Source organism: Fringilla coelebs (assembly GCF_963513975.1).
Source record: "Fringilla coelebs genome assembly, chromosome: 2".
In the NCBI taxonomy this organism is placed as follows: domain Eukaryota; kingdom Metazoa; phylum Chordata; class Aves; order Passeriformes; family Fringillidae; genus Fringilla; species Fringilla coelebs.
In genome coordinates this window covers 9092006-9104081 of record NC_140029.1, presented here as the reverse complement: position 1 = coordinate 9104081, position 12076 = coordinate 9092006, and the positions used below count along the sequence as shown (strand labels likewise).

The 12076-nt window shown below is 43.8% G+C and overlaps 1 protein-coding gene across 1 annotated transcript in view; it reads right to left on the bottom strand.

The window, feature by feature from the left end:
- SRPX (sushi repeat containing protein X-linked) overlaps positions 1 to 11806 on the bottom strand; it is a gene marked incomplete at its 5' end in the record, with an annotated part of 39823 nt that extends 28017 nt beyond the window's left edge. Inside the window, one exon of the mRNA XM_084226355.1 lies at positions 11737 to 11806. Coding sequence (XP_084082481.1) covers positions 11737 to 11806 — 70 coding nt within the window. The remainder of the gene's footprint in view (positions 1 to 11736) is intronic.
- Positions 11807 to 12076: the final 270 nt, after the last annotated feature.

The following is a 12076-nucleotide window of genomic DNA, read 5'->3' as shown; positions in this document are numbered from 1 at the left end:
CACTTAACATCATTAGGATATTATCCTTTAATAGTCAGTTTTATGAATTTTAGTTTCCACAAAATCAGTTTAGTAGTGAAAAAGTTCTCAAGTTTCATAAACATCTTTAAGATGACAACTAAAGACTGTCAGGAAAAAAAACCCAAAAACAAAACAAGAGAAACTTGGAGCAGAACAGATATTTTTAAATAACATATGTACAGACTTGCTGGTATTCTTGTTACACCAGTTTCTTCTGAGTGTCAAAATATTACACCAGTCAAAGGCGCTGAAAACACACCAAAGATCAGGTGTTTGCCTCAGAATGGCAGGATTGAGATGCCATTGTATTTCTCACTGTTTCCTCTCACAGAAGCATCAAAGTTTGAGAAACTGACTTGTGAGGTTTCAGGGCTTGCCATTAAAAGCAGACTGACAACATGCAAATCTGCCACGTCGACCACAGATGGATGTAAAAAGGGAGCATGTGAAACACTGGGGGAAAAATAATCCACAAAAAAGGTACGAAGCTAGAAATGTGTCTCACAGAAAAATGAAACCACTGCCTAAATTGTTACTGAGAGTTAATACACTGTAAATAATGTGGAATTTTACCCAAACGTGTGAGATGTATCACTGCCCATAATGCTCCCAGCAGCTCCAGCACTGACAGGGGCTTGGCCTCGGGGTGCCCCTGTCCCTGTACCCAGAGCTGATCCCTGTCCCAGCTCTGCTCATGTCTCTGGGCTGCTGGGGGAGAGATCCCTATCCCACTACCAGCCCTCACAGAACCAGGACAGACCTTACCCTGAAGTCTTCTGTGTAGAAAAGAGAAATTTGAATCCTCCCTTTTTTTTTTTTTTTTTAATAATTGAAAAATATCAGTTTTGCAGTTTCCTATGTATCTCAACTAGTTACAACATTTAGAAAATGTAATAGAAAAACAACCTCTTCAGCTGAGGAACATAGGTTTTGTAAAAAGCCATAATGATTTGGACCACCCAGACACAAACATAAAATCAAGTGCTCACGTTCCTGGATGTGATGCTCTCACCTTCCCTTCGCAAATCTGAACCCATGTCATTAAAAATGCTCAAAGATTTGACACAGATTTCCATTGCAGACAGACCAATAACCAAAGGATACACAGAGCTGCCTATGTAAAAATGTGCTTCTGAGTTGATTCCTTTCCATGATTAAAGTTTCACCTCTTACGAAATTTTACTATAAGACACAAAAAAATTAGAAATGTACTGTACAGTCAGTTCCACAGTGTGGTGTGTCTTGTGTGCAAAAGACAATCAGCATCACTCCCTGGCTGCTATTATTACAGACCTGTACTGGCCTCATTACATTGAAGAAAATGGGATGTTGTGTTTGGCAGGAAGTCCTGGCAGAAGGCAAAGGGTCAGAGCAGCTGCACACAGCAGCTCCCCAGGCACTTGCCTCTGGCCACTCTGCCCCTGTGCACTCACAGGCTCTCATTTGTAAGGATTTAACAGCAACCTGAGACAAATTCAACATCTGCCACTAAGAAAACAGCCAAAGGGCAACCTCCAGCAACACCTGACAGTAACCCAGCTCACTCTGGGAACAGGAAACATTTTTTGGGAAAAAGCAGATATAGTGCAGCTTGTTTCAACCATGCCTCGACAGCCGTGTGCCTTGGCAAGGAGCTGTCAGCAGGAGCAGTCCATCAGCCAGCTGCTGATGGGAGCTTGCTCCAGCTGTCAGAGGTTTTCAGGAGCCTGTTACAGGGCTGAAATGCTCTCATTGCAGGTGGCTGACAAGTAAAAGCCCAGAAGAGCTGCAGTGCTGTCTGAACTTGTGATTACTGTGCACTGTGGTGCCTGCCAAGCCCTCCCCTCCCCTGCTCAACACACAGAGAAACTGCCTCACTGCAATGGCAGGGATTCCTCACAGCTCTTTGCACATTGGAAATGAGAGGTGACTAGGAATTGAATAGCATGATTTTAAAAGTAATGCTTATAACCCAAAACATGAGTTGCTGCATCAGCTCTGAAAAGGGCTTGGGAGGAGGGTGGGGAGTTTGTTGAATGGAACAGGTGCCCAGGGCTTGCTAGTTGAACTTTATTTAAATTACTAATCTTTTCAGCCATTAGATCTTAATTTTGTCTTCCCTTTGTGCACATCTGTTGCCATTTGTCAGCCCCACTTACCATGGTGCCTTCATACAAGAAAGGCCAAGAACATTTTGGAGAGCATGGCTTCCTGTGAACTGGAACCCTGAACACCATCTACACCACAAAATCCATTATTAATACTTTATTTTATTCTCACGTGTCATACTATGAGCTTGATTTTTCTGTTCCCTGTGCTGCCTTCTCGTGGTCTTTGGGCAGTAAGAGAAGCTTTGTTAATGGCACAAGAGTAAACAGAGACCAGGATTGTACTTTAGAGACAACATTCAGCCACTGCAAATAAATCTAAGCCCATACTCCTTGTGATGGACTTACAAACAGGGAAATATTTTCTAACTCAGATGGAAGACTTACTTTCAATTCCTTTGGATTGACCTGTTTTGGCAAACCAATTTACTGTTCCAATAGGGAAATGAACTATAAATCAACATTATCTTTCTGCAGAGTTAAAAGTTGCTTTTTATTACACACAAAATATTTATGGCTTTTAATGCATATTACTGCTAAAATGCCATATTGTCTACAATATGGCAGACAAAAATATTGTGAAAGAATGGGTTTGGATAGGAATAAAACAAAAGTACTTCAAGGGCTGCAGTGCATGTCTCATGGTGTTCCTAGTATCTAAGAGGTCTGAAGTGCCTTGGAGACATCTAAAGGTATTCTTGGTTTTGACATGCAGTCGGAGAGAGGTACAGAACCCCCAATCAGAAACACTTCTCCTAAAAACAGAGCCAAAACACAATTCAGATGTTCCAATTTCCAGTAAGATGACAAGCTGTCAGACAGTCAAACACTGCAAGCTTCCAAAGTGCTGGTGAAGCAGAGAGAGGTATCAGTGATACACCAACAGCACTGCTGGCATTCCTACAAATGCTACCTTCCTTTAATAAAGAAACACTCAGGATTTGATGTATTTGACTGGAAATTTCCCTAAACTCTAAGTCAAAGTAAGTTTCCAGTTATGGTTATCTCCTGTTCCTCCCAGACATGTATTTCCTACCTCATTATAATAAATGTCAAGTACCAACAAGAAACTCAAAATATTGTTCCCAACACTCACCAAAATGGATGCACACCCAGAAGCTTTAACTGAAACAGTAAGGAGAGCAATGGTAAAACAAGCCAGAAGAGCACACAGGAATGCCCAGAACCACAACCAGGGGCAGGTCACCCCTTTTCAGCTCCAAAGAGACACAAAAGCCACCTGTAGCATTTCCATAACTAAATACACACACATGCTGTTACCTGATATGGAGAAATGGCAATAACTGCAACTGAATGAATGTTTTCAGTCAAAGCTCTCTGCACAAACCATATTATAAAGGGGATGCAGACACAGGCCAACCGTTTTAATGGGACTGTTTTAATCAGTGCTGCAAAGCTGAAGCAAACTACCAGTTAGATGCCTTCACAAGAAACACCTTCAGCAAGTCATCGGTTTTTTTTTTCTTACTACAGTAATCAGAAAGGTACCTGCTATCAGCACAGGGCACTCACATCCACTCCTTTCCCAGAAAAGTATGGGAAAGGCCTTTATATTTTTTGTTGGGATGGTTTTCTTATTTACACATTTCACTACGACATATAACTCAGGTGCAATGTTTCTGGTATCTGTGCCTGGGCAGTTTAGAACAGGGAATGCAAGCCAATGACTTTAATCTTCAGGAATAGCTGTACAGAGGCATGTTAATTTTGGGCTCTTTCACTAACAAATCACACAGTATAACTAGAAAGCCACAATGGATGGACTCAAGACAGGCAGATTCGAACCAGGTAATTATATTTGAGTTGACAACTCCAAAGAAAACTCCAACAGGCAGAGGGTCACAATTTAACTGAGGCAGGAGCTGGAAGCAGCATCTTCCCCCATCTGGCCAGTCAGCATCAGGAAGTGTGACAAAAAACCTCTGAGGGACACCAGGATGGACCACAGACCCTGGCAGGTTAAAACTCTCTTGACACAGCCTAAAAGGAGCCAGACTTTGCTGAGTGAATCCTGTTGCCAGCCCACGCTGGTTAAGTGTAGGCTTTGGGTAAACCAGGCAGCACAACATGGCATGGCTGCCAAAGCCTGAATGCAACACTACTTCCAAACTGCAGTGCTATTCTTAGTGACTGTGTGTGCAACACATCTAAATCCAGTACCCTAAATAACAATGGCCTTTCCTCAAAAGAACAATCATGCTGCTCAAATTATAAGGAAATGTGTCTGTTCAGAGTTGTGACAGATTTTAAATTTTGCACAACAAGAAAGAAAGTTTCCTTCCATATCAACACCACAGTAATTTCGGAAACTTCAAAACAAGATTAACTTATAAAACTTCTAAATCATCCAATCTTCACATGTGCAGTACTCTCACACATGCATATTTTTATCTACTGCAAGATCTGAAGCAAGTGATAGCACTAACATAAAATTTTATGTTATACATCTTACTGCAAAGCTGCAGAAGTTTCTTCTGTGTCTCCCTGAAGGACACATCTGCACATCACAAATAAATGACAATACAAATCAAAGATGTATCCAGCCTTATGGAGATATTTACTCACCAGTTTCAAAGGAATGCAATCAAGAATCTTTATGATACACATCCTGCATGTTTCAGTTGTGGGTCTTCTTTTCTCTTTTCAAAAACAGCTCATAATGACCTGCCAGTGTCCCACAAGAACAAGCCAAAATTTCAAGCATTCTTTTGTTTTTCAGGCAGCAAAACTTGGGTCTTTTAGAGCAGCCCACCTGAACCCCACAGATGTCATCTGTCTTTAGCTGAAGACATATTTTCAGAAGAGCAAGCATGAAGTTATACAAACAAAAAAGCATGAAGTTATACAAACTATCTGCTCAAATGGCAAAAACCTTTGCCAAAAATGTCTAACCACCCCCAGCTTGAGCTGCACAGGCGGCCAGAAGCTCAGCACTCTGACATGGCTGGAGGTGTTTTCCTCTCCCAGCCTGTAATTTGCCCTGCACTCTGCCAGGAGGGAATGGCAGCTCTCCCCAGATACTGAGTCCATGTTCAACAGCCAAAATGAGAGCAGTGAGGACGTGCAGAAGGCAGTGAGGAAGAGACAGCACCATCCAGAGCAGCAAGATGGGTCCCACCCTCAGTGCTTATTCCACATCAAATAGCACATGAGGGCACAGGAAAACTTTCAAGAAAAATTCATGTTAATCATGCCCTGATTTGGCTCACTAGCAGGCTTCCCTTCCCCCAAAGGCTTGTGATCCCATGGAAACCACCCTGTTAACTCACAGCCAGGGATGTTCACCCAGGGGAGCACAGGACAGCCAGGCAGCCTACCTCAGAGGCCAGGGGTTAAGTTATAATACACAAGCAGGAGAGCAGCAAAGAGCTGAAAACTGCTGCCCAGGGTGAGAGAAGAGGGGATGTTTCTAGCAGTGCAAAATAGTTTTGGGAGAAAGGGATTTTGGAAATCTCCCCCACAATGCAGACACGCCTGGGAGCCCTGGCCAGGGTCTGGACCTGAACAGAGACTGAGGCAAAGGATCCTGCCCAAAGTCTTGGAGGCCTGGAATGAGACAGCAAGGAAGGGTAGGAGGAGGCCCAGGACAGCCATGGGGAGAATAGGGAGTCCACCAGGACCAGCAACAGGCCAGAGCTGCCCAATGTTTCCTGGGGGGAATGCACAGCTCCCAAAAGCAATCCAATTAAGAGATACTGCTGAGAATAATGACAGGAGGAAGGCAAAAGAGCTGCTTTTTCAAGGTGCATCATCTGCTGAGTGCTAGAGGAAAAGCACAAAAACAGCACTAAAAATAAATCAAGAGCATTGATGATAGGGCCAGCCAGCCAGTCCAGTTTTGGAAACAAACCAAAACTCACCAGCAACACTTTCTCTCCAAGTAAGCCTTTCAGCAGAAAAAAATAATTTTTAACAGTAGTACAGCACCAGGGTATTTGGACAGACTCACTTTTCCAAGCTACCAGCAGGCTCTTCACATGCTCCCAATGCAAATGCATTCTCCCTCCATCTTCAGAGAAATGCAGTGGAATTTTAGACATTTCTCTCAGGAAAAACCTCCTGCAGCTGCCAAGAAACACCATTTAGAGGTAATGGTGGATTGGGGAAGGATTTCTTATCATCCTGATGCTGCATTTAACAGAGCTTTACTCTCTGTGTAACTACTCCTTCCACATTTCTGTGTTTTGTACATGCCAAAGATACCATTTATTTCCTCAGGTACAACAAAATCTTGAGTCTTGAGTCAAGATTGTTCAGGCATATCAATGGAAAACACTGCCAAAGCTATGCTTGCAATATGTATTAACTTGGGGAAACATGAGTTTTTTCCTTGGATCTCTCAAGAAATACAAAAATCCTTTCTCTCTTCCTGTGAAGATGTGCCAAATTACAAGTCAAAGTGGTTTAAAACTCAGGCGGAGATCTTAAGTGGCTATTTCAAGTTACAAGAAAGATCAGAATAGTTAAATTTAAAACCCTCAATTTGGAGCTGTTTTCAAGGTACTGCAGCACAAATTTTCAGTTTGAACAAACTTAACAGTACCTTTTAGATACAGTCAACAGTTAGAAACAGCGGCAGAGAATTGCCAGCCATGTCCTGTATGTTGAGATTTTCATTTACTGCATTAAAATTAAGCTAATGCCTTGTGAAATGGGTGATGCAAACACATTGTGATTTTTCACATAACTTGAAACAGTAAATTCGAAGAAAAAAAACTCAAAACAACCAAAACACAGCCATTTTGGAAGCAGAAAAATTAGTCAAGTATTTAGAGGAACATGTAATTTGTTACCCCAGTCAGAGAAAACACACAGTTTCAGAAGTTTCACACAAGTACCAGGAAAGACTGACAGTATTAGAGTCTGTATTACAATGCACTACATATTAGAATTTCATGAAGTATTAGATTACTGATATGCTTTTTGGACAAAAAATTAGTCGTGTGATGGGGGTGCAGGGAGGGATGGGTTTTAGTTGCCTCTTCACTGCTTTGCACTCCAAACAATCACAATGCTGGACTGGGGATCCATGCCTTGGGAGCAGTCTCTCCTAACAAAGATACTCCTGTTTAGCAACAAACATCAAAACAGCTCAGTGTGGGCAGAAGCCCATGCCCATCTCCAAACTCTGCAAAGTAAGTCTAAGCAGCTTGCCCAAGGCTAGATGTAAAATGTGTATGGAGTGTGAATTTTCAAATTCACAGTGGCTTAGTCAACTGAATGCCAACACAAGAACTGGCCAAATCTTGCTCCCTGCACCTTCATCAGCCACAAATTTGACCATCAGTACCCATTCCATTCATAGATCTAGAGTGAGAGAATCCCATATTTCAGTGCTGTTCATCTCTAACTACTCATTTCAACTGCCAGACAAGTAGACAAAAGTAAAACGCAAATCAACATTTCCAAATTACTTTCAGAATCAATCTTTTCGATAAACCAAATTATAAGCACATTCATTCTTTTCCCAGAAAGCCATCAGTATGTGTGAGGTTCTATCTCAAGTGCAAGCTTTTATAATCACTCTGGTTTTTACACTGTAGATGTTTGGCGAGCCATTGTCATGCCAGACTTACTGCTGCAATGGACCAAGACAAGGGGTACAGCAGCTTACAGGCTTGAAAAAAGCTGTCATTGATGGTTCTGTGGCACCTCCTGTACCAGACTTGGCTAGCCAGGACATTAAATGCAGTTAATTTGTCTGTGCTTTCTGGCAAGGTGTATTTCCCTTTGAGAGAAAGGACAGTTCAAGAACTCATCAAAATATCCTTAATTTCACTCTCCATTTATGGGATCTCATCCTGGAAATTTCAGTTGCACTGAAGCCCCCAGGTGCTGCTGAAGAGTGAGCAGGCTGAGCAGAGAGGAGGCAATGACCTGATTATTTAAGGACCACTCAGGAAGAAATGTACTGCTTTGGTAATGCTTATTAAACTCCAAGGAGTTTTCAGTAGGGAATTACTACAGCTCATGAAAAGAGGCCACTTCACAGAGGAATATATGAAAGCAGCATCAGGAGATGAGCTAACATTATTGATTGATATTAACGTGACATATCTGTTATGCCTGAGGTCACTTGAGAATGCTGCTGGAAGTCCTATTGATATGCAACTGTCCAGGAAACTGGAGCTTGTTTAGACAGAGCCAGCCCATCCAAAGCACAACTGTGGATGACGCCGTGCCTTGAATACCTGCTTGTATTCAGAACATCACAGAATCATAGAATGGCTTGGATTGGAAGAGATCTTAAAGCTGATCAAGCCCCCTGCTGCGGACCAGGACACTTGGGTTCTGTGCTGTGTTTGGCCAGCACACAACACGCCCAGGTCTGTGCCCACCATGGTCACGAGCAGCGCCTGCAGCTCCACGCTGGATCCTGTACATACAAATTGTCACCCAGAATTGGCAAGGCATCCAGCAAACTGTTTAGAAGAAAAACACAACAAAAAAACTCTCAGCTGACACAACAGGCCCCACCCTTGGCACTGCAGAGCACCAGCTCTCAGGGCCCTGGAGATTGCTTTCTGTACCATTCTGCAGCTTGGTCTGATGGAGCAGGAATAAATCACTGTGATGCCAGATTTTTTTAAATCCTGCCATTTCACTTTAAGCAATCTTAAATACTTTCTTTCTTCAGTTTTGTCCTCCAAACCTTAATCTATTTATAGTATGAACACTACTGGGTGAGAACTGCCTCTCTCTGAAGGGCTGAGGCACTCAGAAGTCTCACTCACAGATGAACTCTTGATCTAGCACACAGCTTTGAGAACTACCATTTACACAACCTGACTTCCATCTACTCATATTTAATCCAGAATATACATATGTTATAAACATATGGTGCTTATGTATATATTGTTTCCTTTGAATTAAATCTCATATAGCTTTTGAAAATAGTTCCATAATATTACATGGTCTTCAAGTGATTTTAATGATATGTCTCTAAATGTTCATGGCCCTTCACACCAGTACCCTGTTCCAATGCACAGTTCCCATGGATTCTATCATAGTTAAGCTTTTCTTTTCATCTACCAAAAGTGTAAGACACAAGTACCACAGCCTTACATCATACAGTGCCCCTTGATTTCGTCTTCACAGCCCCCAAATACTGAACAAGTGATCCCCATCTAAATACACATATGGACAGCTGTACCCTCCCCAACACCAACACCACAGAAAGTCACTGAAAAGCTCCAAGGGCACATCTACCTCTTCAGCCCTTAGGGAAAAGGTTTTCCACTTGTTTTAACTCCCAAAAGCCGCATGTCTAAACTGTTTTAGAAGAGAAAACAGACTTTCCTCTGAGTAGTGCCACCAGAGAGATTTTGTGCCTTAGTAGCTTTGAATGTACCAACATAAGAATCCACAGCATCCTTTCAAAACTTGAAAATACAGTTACAGTTAAAACAGCTGCTGCTTCAAAGGCTTTGAAGTATTTTAAGAATTTTAATTATTTGGATTTTTTCAGTTTTCTTTCTTGTGCTGAGCAGATAATTAGTTCAATTACAATTTCCCAGGAGGAATACTGGCTTGATTTCTACTTGCCTGCCATCAAAAAATTGATAGTAGAATTCTTAGGGCATGAAAATTACACCTATTTAGTGTGGTGCTTAACATAGTCTTTGGAATGGTGGAACAAAACTTTCCTACACCAAAAACGTCAGTGTTACCAAATTATGAGTTCAAGAGCTGATTAGACTATTTCTGATATTTAAAGAACAATCTACTATTGAATTACAAGCATTTTGCATGAATCCAAAACAGACTGCTTGGCTTTGCCTATAAAGTAAGTCTAGTGTCAACATCTTGGCAAGGGCTCAGTAAACGTGTGCCTGTATAATCAAGAGGGGCCCACATACACGTGCTGTAGAGATATTTTTTTTTCAGTCTATTTTAGCTTACTTAATGGCATTCTGTACCTAATGTGCATGGTTATATACCAACACAGTAGCATTAGAGAAAAACCTATTAACAGTTTCACTAGATTTCATATTAGGAATAAAGATCTGAAAGAATACCACATTTCTCTACTAAAAATAAACAGAAGAAAAGTAACATGAAACATTCACTTAATATTAGGGTTTACAATTACAGCTGCTGATGATTTAAGCTCTTTGGAGCCTTTGACACTAAGCATAAGGAGGAAATTGGACTTTCAAATGAGTGAAAGACAAAACAAGCAGGCTTTTGTACAGCCAATTTGAAGATTACATGCAAAACTTAAGACTTTTGAGATTAGAGAGGCTACATTTGGCCTTTTAGGAAAACAGAGGATAGGATATTAGCATCCTCTGTAAACTACTTGAAGACTAACATTCACATGAACCGCAAACTAAAGCATTCACTCATCTTCCTAAGAAAATAAAGAGAATTTGGCAGTACAATAATCCTCAGAGAAATGCCAGGACAGGAACTTCTGTTGTTTTTGTTGATTTAGCAACTGATGTGTCCAATAGCTTAGTGTTTGGTAAAGAAAGAGCATAAACGTGTGTTCCAACATCTTTCATCTTGGAAAGAAGCCACTAGCAACCCACCAACAAAAATAAGGAAACCTAAACCTCAACTCACAAATTCCACCACTATGCCACTTTACACCCCTCCATGGACAGAACTATGTATAAGGTAGGGGTAGCTGCAGGAAACAAAAAATGGGTATCACCAACATGCAGCTGCGAGTTGTATTACACCTTTCTCGTCTTTTCACTGCCACCCTTCCCTTTCAACCCAGTAACACACCTCAGTTTGAACCCATACCCACTGACACGGAAGGCTCTGTTCTGACCACAAATTCTCACGGACTACACCTGCTAAACCACACCAGGGCATGTCAGCTTACACTGGCTTTGCTTGCCATGCCTGCCAAATCAGAAGTGCTAACCAGACAAGACGCAGCTGCTTTAGAACAGGCAGAAGCCACATACCGCTTTCCTTTTGCATGGAAATGGAACCTAAATTTAAGCTCATTTCAAATTTTGCTACAGGAAATGCAAACAATTAGAAGTGAAATAGCATCAGCATGCATTTTTCTAATTTACTAGATGCCTAAGAAACCAGGCGGACTCACCCATTCATTTTTCAGGTTAAAAACAGAGATTATCTTGCTGCACGCAGCCTCACCCGGGCATCAGAAACTGCTGGGGCAGGGCTGGCCCATGGGACTTATACTTTACACTTAAAGACATCACAGAGCCTCTCTTGCTCAGCAGCTCTGAAGGGGTGCCACCTCCTCTCTCCGAACGCCAAGGCAGCGGCACGGGGGTGCAGGTGTGAGAACGCGCCGGGGGCTGCCCGCAACCCGCCCCCGGCAGCGCTCAAACCGCAGCGCTCAAACCCAGCACGGCTGAAGCTTTCCGGGCACGCACTCCAGTGACAGGCCGGCGCGCCATGCGGCTCCATCCGCGCTGACGGGACTGGACCAGACACACAGCGGGCGGGGAGCGAGGGAGCAGGACGGGCCTCCGGCCTCTCAGGCTGCCGCCGGCACCGCGGCGCTCCCGCCGGCCCCGCTCCCGGCCCCGCTCCCGGCCCGGCTCTGCCTCTGCCCCGCTCCCGGCCCCGGCCCCGGCCCCGGCCCCGGCCCCGCCGCCCCTTCCCTCCTCTTCCTCACCCTCGTACTCCAGGCTGGCCCGGGCGCCCAGGACGAGCAGCGCGGCGAGGCGCAGCCAGGAGCTCTCCATGCTCCTCAGCGCTCTGCCCGGCCGCGGCTACTTGTGCGACAGCGAGGATAAGGAAGGCGGAGGAGGAAGGGGAGGGGGAGTGGGAGTGGGACGGGGACACCCTCCGAGCGCTCCCGGGCTCCGCCGGAGTCTCCTCCTCCCGCTGCCCCGCCTCGCCTCCCGGAGGGTCTGGGTTCGCCGGGGGTCCGCTGTCACCTGTGTCGTGTGTTGTCCCCCCTCAAGGCGCTCCCGCTGCCCGCTGCCCTCCGACGTGGCCTCCGCGACTCGCCC